At 43.7% G+C, this 14,154-nt stretch overlaps 1 protein-coding gene across 3 annotated transcripts in view; it reads right to left on the bottom strand.

Annotated features, from left to right (window-relative positions):
* Positions 1-2,124: 2,124 nt before the first annotated feature.
* LOC115177205 (neuronal acetylcholine receptor subunit alpha-7) overlaps positions 2,125-14,154 on the bottom strand; it is a 36,690-nt gene continuing 24,660 nt past the window's right edge. For all 3 annotated transcript variants that reach the window (XM_029737781.1, XM_029737780.1, XM_029737779.1), the window contains exons 5-10: positions 7,719-7,798; positions 6,823-6,990; positions 6,531-6,725; positions 5,846-5,932; positions 5,660-5,769; positions 2,125-3,819 (exon numbers count right to left, since the gene is read on the bottom strand). In XM_029737781.1, the coding sequence (XP_029593641.1) occupies positions 2,944-3,819; positions 5,660-5,769; positions 5,846-5,932; positions 6,531-6,725; positions 6,823-6,990; positions 7,719-7,798 (1,516 nt within the window). In that variant the 3' untranslated portion in view covers positions 2,125-2,943. The remainder of the gene's footprint in view (positions 3,820-5,659; positions 5,770-5,845; positions 5,933-6,530; positions 6,726-6,822; positions 6,991-7,718; positions 7,799-14,154) is intronic.

Genomic DNA, 14,154 nt, shown 5'->3' with positions numbered 1-14,154 from the left:
TGGGAGTAGTGCATGGAAGCTATTTAAGGGGGTCAGCCACAGCACTACCTGGTACACGGGACTAATCCGAAATTCTTACTCAGAATGTATCCTACTGAGCGGAAGGACACCATATTGGAGTGATCGGATCGCTCACGTAACCATGGTTACATACGTAACCTTAGTTGTTTTCTATGATTTTGATTTGCTCGCAGTCTGAGTGATGTAGAATGCCCAGTTAAAAAAACACAAGATACTACATTCAATTAAAAAGGTAGCTAACAAGGATTTACAGATTAAAAGTCACATTTGATTATGATAAAGTCTGATAGCGGTAGTTATGGTCAAATGTTTCAGTTCATTTGTCCTTGCATTGATGCGGGACAGTTCATTCTGCTCGCGGAGGACTCTGCCAGCGCTGTCTCTCCCTGTAGGAGATCCTACAGTAGAGGGTGGTCAGTTTGAGGCATGTCAGTGACCAATCTCACTGCTGCTTGCTCTCTGTCTATGGTGTTGGTATGTATTCAGGAATGGAAATTAATCTACCCCATGGCTAGTACTTTTCAGAACAGTATAGTAGAAAATCTGCCAAACTAGCACTATAACCTTTGCCTTTTCTAATATCCCATAGCAAAGATTTTGGAACTGGGCTAGTAAAAATTGCTGTCCACTAGCTCGTCTGACCAGTGCTCAGATCCTTACATTCCATCCCTATATGTATTGATATATGTATGGTGTTAGTGTAGATGTGTGTCTGGTTCAGTTGCTGCACTGGTCCATGTGTCTGAAGAAGCTGCAGTGCTTAGAACGACCTGCAGGGGTCTCTATTTCCCTGTGAAACACTAGGTCACTTCCTATAGAACAGGACTGGCCAGTATTCTACCAAAGGGCCGGTGTGGGTGCAGGCTTTTGCTCCAGCCAAGCAGTAACACATCTGATTCAATATCCTCTGGTGGATGTTTTCAGTGGATGTTGAGGCAACACCACACCAGTTTTAAAATACAGTGGGGTTTTCCTGGGGCGGCAGGTAGCCTAGTGGTTGCTGGACCGAATCCCCGAGCTGACAAGGTATAAATCGGTCGTTCTGCCTCTGAGCAAGGCAGTTAACCCACTGTTCCCCGGGCGCCAAAGACGTGGATGTTGATTATGGCAGCCCCCCGCACCTCTCTGATTCAAAGGGGTTAAATGTGGAAGATACATTTCAGTTGAATGCATTCAGTTGTACAACTGACTAGGTGTCCCCCTTTCCCCTTTCCTTTATCTGTGACATGGAGTTGTGATTAAATTATTGAATTGGGAACCGAATCTCCAACATGCTTACTTTTCATGTCTGTTTACTCAATGGATCATCCTGCCTCATAGGCTGCTTCACTTGTCGATCATGTCCCTACTATCTCTCCCTATAATCTGCGATATCTCTCTCACACACTCTTTCTCTGTTTCTCTCACAGCTAAAATCAGAATGGACATATCACAAACCCCAGCTGCTCTCGCTCTCTCTCTCTCTTGCTCCCAATCCCTTTAATGAGAGTGGTAAGACAATTATACATTGGACAGTCAGATGGTGGCTCCTTATTGACCAAAGATTCAGTGTGTGTGTGTGTGTGTGTGTTTGTGTGTTTGTGTCAAAGGAGGCTTGTGTGAGGAGCTATAGGATGACAGCTCATTGTAATGGCTGGAAAGGAATCAATGGAACAGTATCAAACACATAAAACCTATGGACACCACGTTTGACTCCATTCCATTATTCCATTCCAGACATTACAATGAGCCTGTCCCCAACTATTTCCTCCAGCCAACCTCCACTGGTGTGTGTGTGTGTGCGTCCTGCCGTCAGAGAGAGAACTAGCCGCCAATCACCCTCCTCCAGTAATGACAAATCAGATTAAACCCTGTCTTTACCGTTTCCTTTGTCAGCACTTTTATCTACCCCCCCTTCCTTATCTCTCTTCGCATATCTCCCCTCCTGCCCATCTCTCTTCTTTCCATCTCACCATACATCACTCTCTGTGAATATCTCTCTTTCTGCATTTTCTCTCTGCCTCTGTATCTCTCCCTCGCTTTCCCTTCCTCCACCTCTCCCTCTGCGTCCCTGTTAACTACTCTTCGATCGGAGGGAGACCGTCCAGAAAAGACACAGAAAAGTAGAAAATAAGAGAATTTATTTTGAGATGCAAAACGTAGACTGACACCCATTGTAGTTCCTCCAGTCTGTCAACAACCAGTTATGTTTTATTTATTAGTGTGTGTTCGCGTGTGTGTATGGTTCTTTTGTTTGAAGCAATGCTGAGCTGAGCTGAAGCCACAGAACCTGGTGCCAGCCCAATATGACTTCTGACCCCTCTCTGTCCAGTTCCCATCATCACACATGTCACATTCATTAACACATGGCCAAAGGACAATAACATCATAATCAGTGAAGGATTTGACACATAACTCCCTACATTAGCCAAACTGGGCATGAAGACCCAGAAGACAGAAGAAATGCACAGTAATTGCACAGAATTGAAATTCAATATCATAATACAAATTCTAAATTATGGAATTCAAATACAATTTATGTTCCCACTGAAATTGCTCCATAGTCTCCCAGTCCCTTTCTGGGGGGGTCCGGGGGCATGCTCCCCCGGAATGTGTTTTAATATTTTTTTAGGACTGTTAGATGGTCACTTCTGGTGACTTTTTAAAAGGACATTCTACAAAATTTCTCTAAAAAAAAGAATTATAACCTGTAGCCAAACTGATGCAGCATAACAGCTTTAAATAAGCTTAAGCATGGGTTTGCCAATCTCCATTTACTCCAAAAGAAAATCCCCAAAGACTCTGAATGCATCAAATGCAATAAATATACGTTGTAACTTGTCAATCTGATCTTAAAAGCGCATCTTGGCAGAAATGTGGATATATATTTCTTCAATTTTTTGGGGAGTGGCGGCAACGATTTAGAAGCAGCGGAGCTCCTTCTCAGAAGAAGTCCTTGGAGGCGGCCTCCGCAAAGTTGGGTGCAGCCATGAGGATTGCGATGGTACAAATTATGTTGAACACACTGAACCCCACCAGACACAAACGGTCGATGACCACTGCTGCAAACTGCCACTTCTCCGCCACGCTCACCCTGCGGTCCTGCTCACGGAGACCCTCGGCCAGGAACCGCACCTCCGCCAGCAGGGCCTGGAGCTGGGCCTCTGCTTCCCCAGCCTGGAACACCCTGGCCTGGGCATGGCAAGTACCCACTCCACTTGCCCCAGCCCCATCCTCTACACAGCTGGAACCTGAGGATGAGGGGTCAGGGTCCGGAGATGTGGGGGGTTGTGGCGGGGGGCTACCCAACGTTGTGGAGGAGGGTGGGTGGTGGTGGAGGATGCGGGTGTCAGAACCCCTTCTTTCTTCTCCTCCTCTTCCTCCTCTCCAAGTGACAGCAGGGTCAGGTTCAGGAGGACTCTGGAAGCCCATGTATGGCAGGTGTCCATTGGGCTGAGCGTGGGGGATGGAGGGGAGATTGGGGTGTAGGTTGGGGTGTAGGTTAAGAAGGGGCTGGGGATATCGATTTGGGTTAAGGTGGATATTAGGCTGGGGGTTTGGATTATAGTTGTGATAGGACTGGAGGGTTGGGTTGGACGGTGGGTGTGGTAGGGGCTGGCTGAGCTGGCTTAGACTGGCCTGCATAGAGGTGAGGCTCTGGGGGTAGGTTAAGGGGGCTGGGGTGGTGGTGGGGTGGGGAGAGGAGCAGGTCTTGGTCTGGGGGTTGGAGGGGCTGTGGTGGGGTGTGAGCTCACCCCACTCTCCTGGACGTTTCATCCTCAGAAACCAGGGAACCCACTGGAGTAGAACCAACTCAACCTGAGAGACACACACAGTAAGTAAGAGGACCCAGGGACCTTCTGTGGCAGAACCAACAGAGAGGGAGAGGACACACACACACAGATCACAGTGCATTCAGAAAGTATTCATACCCCTTTCCTTTTTCCACCTTTTATTACAGCCTTATTCTAAAATGTATTAAAAACATTTTTCCGCATCAATCTACACAAAATACCCCATAATGACAAAGCGAAAACGGGTATTTAAAAATGTTTGAAAATGTATGAAATATAAAAAACAGAAATACCTCATTTAAAATACCTTAAGTACTCAGACCCTTTGTTATGAGACAAAAAATTGTGCTCAGGTGCATCCTGTTTCCATTGATCATTCTTGAGATGTTTCTACAATTTGTTTGGAATCCACCTGTAGTAAATTCAATTGATTTGACAAGATTTGGAAAGGCACACACCTGTCTATATAAGGTCCAGAGCAAAAACCAAGCCATGAGATCGTAGGAATTGTCCGTAGAGCTCCAAGACAGGATTGTGTCAAACACAGATCTGGGGAAGGGTACCAAAACATTTCTGCAGCATTGAAGGTCCCCAAGAACACAGTGGCCTCCATCATTCTTAAAGCGAAGAAGTTTGCAACCACCAAGACTCTTCCTAGAGCTGCGCCCGGCCAAACTGAGCAATCGAGTGAGAAGGGCCTTGGTCAGGGATGTGACCAAGAGCCCGATGGTCACTCTGACAGAGCTCCAGAGTTTCTCTGTGGAGATGGGAGAATACTCCAGAAGGACAACCATCTCTACAGCACTCCACCAATCAGGCCTTTACAGTAGAGTGGCCAGACAAAGGCACACAACAGCCCACTTGGAGTTTGCCAAAAAGCACCCAAAGGACTCTCAGACCATGAGAAACAATATTCTCTGGTCTGATGAAACCAAGATTGAACTCCTTGGCCTGAATGCCAAGCCTCACGTCTGGAGGAAACCTGGTACCATCCCTACGGTGGAGCATGGCGGTGGCAGCATCATGCTGTGGGGGTGTTTTTCAGAGGCAGGGACTGGGAGACTAGTCAGGATCGAGGGAAAGATGAACAGAGCAAAGTACAGCAATATCCTTGATGAAAACCTGCTCCAGAGCGCTCAGGACCTCAGACTGGGGCAAGGGTTTGCCTTGCAACAGGACAATGACCCTAAGCACACAGCCAAGACAACACAAGAGTGGCTTCAGGACATGTCTCTGAATGTCCTTGAGTAGCCCAGCCAGAGCCCGGACTTGAACCTGATCGAACATCTCTGGAGAGACCTGAAAATAGTTGTGCAGCAATGCTCCCCATCCAACCTAACAGAGCTTGAGAGGTTCTGCAGAGAAGAATGAGAGAAGCTCTCCAAATACAGGTGTGCCAAGCTTGTAGCGTCATACCCAAGAAGACCCAAGGCTGTAATTGCTGATAAAGGTGCTTCAACAAAGTACTGAGTAAAGGGTCTGAATACTTATGTAAATGTGATATTTCATATATATATATATATATATACACACACACATTTGCAAACATTTCTAAAAATCTGTTTTTGCTTTGTCATTATGGGGTACTGGATGTAGATTGATGGGGAAAAAACGATTTAATCAATTTTAGAATAAGGCTGTAACATAACAAAATGTGGAAAAAGTCAAGGGGTCTGAATACTTTCTGAATGCACTGTAAAGTAAGTAGATAAGAGGAACCAGGGAATGTACTGCTGCAGAACCAACTGCACCTGATAGAAAAGGACAGGACACACACAATGTCCAGACATTCATAGATATGAGAGGAACATACACAGACAGTCACAGATACACTTCAGAATCAGTAGTCAGACCGAGAGCCTCACCCATTGAGGCATGTCTCCACTGTTGGGGTCGTGGTGATGGTACTGAAGTACAACTACAGTCGCCACCACTGACATCCCTACGGTAACCATGGTGCTCACAAAATACTGACCTAGGATGGAGACACAGTATTATAGTACACTTATACAGAGACACACACCCACACACACACACACACATTCACTGACCTATCAGTGGAATGCAGTCCGAGGTAGCTGGCATAATCTCAGCCACAAGCAACATGAAGAAAGTCTGAGAGAGAAGAATTGTAATGCCTGGAGAGAGAGATGGGGAATACGATATTATTACACTGGGAAATACAGCAATACTTGTGTGCAATACAATTCTCCATCTCTCTGCCAACTCACCCCACCCATCCATCTCTCCCTCCATCTCTGTCCCTCCCCTTCCCCCTTTTCTCCCTCCATCTCTGTCCCTCCCCTACCCACACCCATTCTCTCCCTCCATCTCTGTCCCTCCCCTACCCACACCCATTCTCTCCCTCCATCTCTCCCGCTTTCTGATTGTAAAAATCACTTGAGGTTTTCTTGGACCGCTGCAGAATTACTGACAGAGAAACAATAAAAAAGAGGGCAGGTACGGAGAGAGACAGAGAGAGAGAGAGAGAGAGAAAGAGACATACAGCAGGACCATTATCTCATCTCTCCATCTCTAACACCTGGTTTATTTTTCATCACTCTGAACTATCATTTCTTTCTCTTCTATCTTTCCCTTACACCTCATCTTCCCTCTTTTCATCATATTTTACACTTTCCAGCGCCTTAGACCTCCCCTTTTCACCTCCAACATCTCTCCCTTCTCTCTTTTATACTCCTCTTCTCCCTCCCCCTTTCCTCCTCCCCCTCTCCTCACCCAGACCGATCTTCTCCCCCGATTGGGCTGGCAGTAGGAACACCAGCAGTGTCAAGGAGGAGATGAGAACACAGGGGACGAGGAGGTTGAGAGCGTAGAACAGAGTTCTCCGTCGTAAGGTCACAACAAAGGTCACGTCAGAGTAGGGCTCTGTACAGCACTCGTAAAATATCTCATGACGATCACCTGGTACACCTACAAGAGGGGGGAGGAAAGAGGGAGTGAGAGATTAGAAAGTAATATGGAGGAGAGAGAGATACAAGAGGGTCGGGGGCAGACAGAGCTCTCTCACCCAGCAGTTCCCACTCTCCATTGGACATGTATCCTGACAGGTCAGCCTCCTGCATCTGGAGGTCCAGCAGCCAGCCGTCAAACGTCCACGAGCCAAACTTCAGCTCACAGTGCTGGACGTCAAAGGGAAACCAACGCACGTCCACTTCACATGCACTGCTGAAAATACCTGGGACAGGAAGAGAGGGGGGTTGTGAGAGATGTGGGGGGAGAAGGAATGAGAGAAGGGAAAGGGGGAGAAAATAAAAGAGAGAATGAGAGAGAAGTGCATTACCAGTAGGGGTGAGTGGGGTAAGTTGAGCCATTTGTTACATTCAGCATGAAAGGAAACATAGTATTCTTTCTAATAAAGATATCTACATATATTTCAGGATGTTGTGTATCGCTGGAAATCAGCAGTTTTGAAAACACAGCTTGTCCAAAAAAAGGCTCAACTTAGCCCATGGCCATTGGCCCGACTTACCCCAAGGCAAACATTTGGATTATATTAGCCCACACAGCTACAAGGATTCCCTTTCATGCTAGGTTTAGGACCTCATATTGAAGGTTATAGAGACCCCAACTGATGTATAGAACAATCTTTAAATGATCTACTTTGGTTTAGATATAAGCATCATGAAACCTCTAACACAATACATTTCTTTGACTTGGTGAAAATACTTTTTTGGACCTAACTTGCTTACCACTTTTTCCATGTAGTTTCTTCCTTCAGACTCCTTGAAATGACCTCTTCCTAAATATTTGATCAAATTATAAATGTTGTGTATGATTTATTATGCTCAACTTACTCCTTGTCTCAACTTACCCCACTCTCCCCTATATCTATGTTAAACTATGATGAGAGAGGGGAAGGTCAGGGAAGAATAAAAAGAGAGAAAGGTTGATCTATAGACTTACCTGGAGGTAGGTACTCACAGAAGCCACTGGAGTTGACCAGCACATAGCTCTTAAAGGTGGCATCAAATTTATCATGGGCACTGAGGACAAAAAAGAAAGATCAGCAAGGTGTGTGTGTACTTTAACTTAACCAGTTGCTTAATCAGCGTTATTCTCTGGGTTGAGTGCATTGAAGTAAATAGCATTGAAGTTGATTCAAATTAAAATATTAAGGCAACCAGCTGCCATAGGATTTATAGTTCTCAACACTAGATTCTAGTTTGCTCAAAGCCATGCCCATATTAACATATTTCCCAGCATGCTTTATTGCAGGATGATTTTCAGAATTGTGTTTTAATACCTGTGTTTTTGCATACACATTGTTTGGTTGATTAAGCTTATGCTACACAAAGACAAAAGGCATTTTTCTAAACTAATCCAATCTATTAGTCTGGATATCTTCACTCTGGCTAGATTCTAATAGGAATTACACAACTTTGCAAGCCAGCAATTATGTGACTTGCAGGCTTGATGTGACCTGTAAACCAGGAGTTTCAGATCACTGTGTTAGGGTGTAATTAGTGATGAGTATTTTTAGGGAAGCCAGATCATTGGCGCCATTCACCTAAATGAGCCGTTCATTTGGCTCCCAAACGGCTCTTTATTTAGTAGTGCATAAAAAAATGTTTGAAAAAAAAAATAATATAGCATATTTCTAATTTAAAGCCTAAAATGTTCCCTACCATTATGCAGATAGTGAAATGTGAGTTCAAATACATTTTAAATGACGAAATTAGATTGCTTGGCTCTCTCCTCACTACCTACTGTTCCTGCAGTGAGGAATGAATAGCTTCAGAGAATGGTTGTCTGGAGCTCATAAAGCAGTAGTAGCAGGGAGTCAAATGAACGCCTCATTCACAGATACAAAACGGTTCCAGACGTTCACCAAAAAGATCTGTTCAAAAAGAGCTGTTCATTTGCGAACAACTCATCATTAATATGTAACTTATTATAATGTATGCCATAAAGAGATTCATTTGAAACATATTCACTTACAGTGCCTTCAGAAAGCATTCACAACCTTTCACGTTGTCTAATGATTGGAGACAGGCGCAGGAATATGTAATAGGGGGTTTTATTCTCTCCACCCAAACATAAGAGCGAGGTAGAAACTTCTAAATAATACATGGGACGAGACCCGTAAAACAAGTGCACAATAACACGTATCATGGAAGCCGAAACAATAGCACAGGTACTCACAGGACCAAGGGACATGGTAACAATAACCGACAAGGACAATGATGAACAGAGGGCACATATATAACATACTAATCAGGGGGATGGGAACCAGGTGTGCGTAATGAGACAAGACAGGGATGAGGTGCGGGTCGGTGATTAGGAAATTATATAATAAAGGTAAATTAATGAAGAATCCCTCCCTGAAACATAACTGATTAGTAATTAGTAGATGTGTAGCATGTGTGATGAATAATTAAAGTACTGAACGTAAGTCCCATTAGGTCTAGTAGAAGACCCAGGAGGAAGGGAAATGTGTGTGTGTGTTAGTTAGACTAAGGGAACTGTAGACGTGTTTGACCTGACCTGAAGAGGCTTGGAAGAAACAGGGAGTAACCTTCAAGGTCCCCCTAATCTCGGGGGAAAGGAACAGGCAGCGCTGGATAGTGATTAACAGTGGTGAGAAGTCTGGGGAGGGATACTATTCACCTACTGTTCGTGTGTATGGATGTGCGTAGGATATCTACTGTTTGTGTGGAGGTATGTGCGTAAGCGGGGAGGGAGCATAAAATGAACTTTTGTGTAATGTACTTCAGAATGTTCTCTGAATAAACTGTACAGACCTTTTGCACAAAGATGAGTCCTTGCCTAATTATTATTAACCCAGTGTCTTACAAACCTTGGGGATTAGTCAAGGCTTATTGATTGTTAATTATTATCATTGGGATTCGAAAATTCCCGTGACAGCTTGGTCCTTCGACAGCCGGAACTCAATACCTGCTCCTGTCGTTCCATGGAGACACCGAAACCGTGCACGGGCGGATGAAATATCCGTAGATTTAAAGACCTGGCCCCTTGCTGAGGGTTCTTTACAGGCCGGTGGTGAATTGGTATACGACAGAAGCGGTGACGAGATCCTACCAACATTGAAACCTCAGCTGCAAAAAATAAGGTCAGTGCTTTATTCAGTTTTTTGGGGTATTGCACCTGTATGATTGCATTACATGTTGAAATGAGTGATGTGAGAGTACAAGGCGGGAGCGTTTATAAAGGATTTTAATGTACTCTGGGTGTTAGACGCTGGAATATCCGGGCGGAGTTTATATCTGGTGACCTGTCTTTATAAGTTTGGGTGGAGAAAAATGTTTTAAAGGCAACCAAGTATTCTATGCAAATGGAAGACAGGAATTAGTTGGAAATTCAAAAACTTTGAAACAGGGTGCGTAATGACCCTGTGCAACTGTGGCCACTGCAGAAAACAAAACTAGCTTATGGTGAGACCTGAAAACGTAGAAAAGGGTCAACAGACGTAAGGGGAAATTCGTAAATTGGAAGGCGAAATAGGTCGCCTATCTAAATTACAACGATTAGAAGGGGATGGTCAGATCTTTAGGGGGGCGCAAATCTAGGTCTGATTATCCATTGAAGAAGGGAAACCTAATATAGCGGAGTGAGATATATTATATATTAAAGTAAAAAATTATAAGGAGTAACAGATAAATAGGCCGTTAACTAGGGCTTACGACCCCTGGAAAATAGCTTATAGTTGCAGACGTATGTGACCTAATGTCCGATCAACAGACACCTCTATAGAAAAAGTTTCAAGCAGGCACATAGATCGTGAGCGTAGAGTGTGAACACCCACATAGAGATTAATAGAACACATAGATTGTGAGCGTAGAGTGTGAACACCCACATAGAGATTAATAGAACACATAGATTGTGAGCGTAGAGTGTGAACACCCACATAGAGATTAATAGAACACATAGATCGTGAGCGTAGAGTGTGAACACCCACATAGAGATTAATAGAACACATAGAATTAGAGTTTTAAAAGCACACACCTAGAGTAAGAAGATAATTATTTGCGTGTCAGAGATATATTGTTCAGTCAACAGTCACAGGAAACGACAGGAAAATAAGTATAACTTATGGTCATATACGTGTGAGATATGAATAATGTGTCATAATACGGTAGGTATTTTTCAAAATAGGTTAAGGATAATAACGGAATAAAGCACACACATAGAGGTTAATATCATGTAAATATAGATTGTGAGAAGATGCATAATAACTACGATAGTAATTGAACGAACATGAGTAGTAAATCCTCTCAGACGGAGAGGACTCCCAATGCCCCCACACAGACACAGAAAGTAGGACAGGATTTAGCAACTTTATTGAGAAAGTGGATAAAGGTAGAGAAAGGGAGAAAGTCGAGAAAAGTGGATAGAGGCAGTCAAAAGAAAGGGGGAGATAGATGCTTTAACTGTCACAAACCGGGTCATTTTGCTAGAGATTGTGAGGCACCATGTAAACGCTGCAATAAAGTAGGCCATAATCACTGAGACTGTAAAAAGAGAGAACAGTTTGAGTCAGAGCATCTAACAGTAACAATCGGGGTAATTGTGGTTAAGAGAAAAAAAATGGACAGGATCAGACGATAGAAAATGTTTCAATTGCGATGAGACAGGACATTTCGCCCGGGAGTGTAAGGCTCCCTGTAAACATTGTGACCGAGTAGGACACAACCACCGAAATTGCAAACATAAGGGGAAGGACAGGCGCGACAATCGGGGGAGAAAGAGGGAGGCAGAGTCAACGGGAGCGAGATTAAGGAGAGTAATCGCAGGAGAAAGGCTTAGACCTTTAAATTAGGGCTATTTTCTGGAAATTGTATCGGTAGTACGTGCCTAATTTTATGACTACAGACAATTATAAATAGGGTTATAAATAGGGTTATTTGTGAGGAGTCTCCATCACTTTAATAGCGCGTTGTTGGTTCAGCGGTAGAATTCTCGCCTGCCATGCGGAAGGCTGGGGTTCGTTTCTCAGCCTATGCATCCGTGGATTAACTTCTCTGGGCAAGGTGGGACGTGACCATCCCACACTATTTAACAGCCAGTGAAATAGCATGGTGCGAAATACAAAACAGCAAACATATCATAATTTCAATTTCTCAAACATACGACTATTTTACACCATTTTAAAGATACACTTCTCCTTAACTTCTATGGGCTACGTGGGCTAGCGTCCCACCTGCGGGACACAGCCAGTGAAATATCAGGGCGGCAAATACAAAAACAACAAAATGTCATAATTCAACTTCCTCAAACATACAACTATTTTACACCATTTTAAAGATGCACTTCTCCTTGATGTAACCACATTGTCCGATTTCAAAAAGGCTTTACAGCGAAAGCAAAACATTAGATTTATCTTAGGAGAGTACATAGACAAAAATAACCACACAGCCATTTTCCAAGCAAGGAGATACAGTGGGGGAAAAAAGTATTTGATCCCCTGCTGATTTTGTACGTTCGCCCACTGATAAAGAAAGGATCAGTCAATAATTTTAATGGTAGGTTTATTTGAACAGTGAGAGACAGAATAACAACAAATAAATCCAGAAAAACACGTCAAAAATGTTATAAATTGATTTGCATTTTAATGAGGGAAATAAGTATTTGACCCCCTTGCAATCAGAAAGATTTCTGGCTCCCAGGTGTCTTTTATACAGGTAACGAGCTGAGACTGTTACCTGTAAAAAAGACACCAGTCCACAGAAGCAATCAATCAGATTCCAAACTCTCCACCATGGCCAAGACCAAAGAGCTCTCCAAGGATGTCAGGGACAAGATTGTAGACCTACACAAGGCTGGAATGGGCTACAAGACCATCGCCAAGCAGCTTGGTGAGAAGGTGACAACATTTGGTGCGATTATTCGCAAATGGAAGAAACACAAAAGAACTGTCAATATCCCTCTGCCTGGGGCTTCGTGCAAGATCTCACCTCGTGGGGTTGCAATGATCATGAAAATTGTGAGGAATCAGCCCAGAACTACACGGGAGGATCTTGTCAATGATCTCAAGGCAGCTGGGACCATAGTCACCAAGAAAACAATTGGTAACACATTACGCCGTGAAGGACTGAAATCCTGCAGCGCCCGCAAGGTCCCCCTGCTCAAGAATACATATACATGCCCGTCTGAAGTTTGCCAATGAACATCTGAATGATTCAGAGGACAACTGGTGAAAGTGTTGTGGTCAGATGAGACCAAAATGGCGCTCTTTGGCATCAACTCAACTCGCCGTGTTCGGAGGAGGAGGAATGCTGCCTATGACCGCAAGAACACCATCAACACTGTCAAACATGGAGGTTGAAACATTATGCTTTGGGGGTGTTTTTCTGCTAAGGGGACAGGACAACTTCACCGCATCAATGGGACGGATGGACGGGGCCATGTACAGTCAAATCTTGGGTGAGAACATCCTTCCCTCAGCCAGGGCATTGAAAATGGGTCGTGGATGGGTATTCCAGCATGACAATGACCCAAAACCCCCGGCCAAGGCAACAAAGGAGTGGCTCAAGAAGAAGCACATTAAGGTCCTGGAGTGGCCTAGCCAGTCTCCAGACCTTAATCCCATAGAAAATCTGTGGAGGGAGCTGAAGGTTCGAGTTGCCAAACGTCAGCCTCGAAACCTTAATGACTTGGAGAAGATCTGCAAAGAGGAGTGGGACAAAATCCCTCCTGAGATGTGTGCAAACCTGGTGGCCAACTACAAGAAACGTCTGACCTCTGTGATTGCCAACAAGGGTTTTGCCACCAAGTACTAAGTCATGTTTTGCAGAGGGGTCAAATACTTATTTCCCTCATTAAAATGCTAATAATTTGATAATATTTTTGACGTGCGTTTTCATGGATTATTTTGTTGTTATTCTGTCTCTCACTGTTCAAATAAACCTACCATTAAAATTATAGACTGATCATTTCTTTGTAAGTGGGCAAACGTACAAAATCAGCAGGGGATCAAATACTTTTTTCCCCCACTGTATGTCACAAAAACACAAAACACAGCTAAATGAAGCACTAACCTTTGACGATCTTCATCAGATGACACTCCTAGGACATCATGTTACACAATACATGTATGTTTTGTTCGATAAAGTTCATATTTACATCCAAAAACAGCATTTTGGCTGGGCTATCTACTCAGAATATTGCAAAATGTGCTTTCGCCGAAAAGCTATTTTAAAATCTGACACCACGATTGCATAAAGGAGTTCTGTATCTATAATTCTTAAAATAATTGTTATGTTTTTTGTGAACGTTAATCGTGAGTAATTAAGTAAATTCACCGGAAGTTTGCGGTGGGTATGCTAGTTCTGAACATCACATGCTAATGTAAAAAGCTGTTTTTTGATATAAATATGAACTT

This window comes from Salmo trutta, chromosome 37 (genome assembly GCF_901001165.1).
Source record: "Salmo trutta chromosome 37, fSalTru1.1, whole genome shotgun sequence".
Lineage (NCBI taxonomy): Eukaryota > Metazoa > Chordata > Actinopteri > Salmoniformes > Salmonidae > Salmo > Salmo trutta.
The sequence above is the reverse complement of the archived record's forward strand: the minus strand, read 5'-3'. Positions and strand labels throughout refer to the sequence as shown.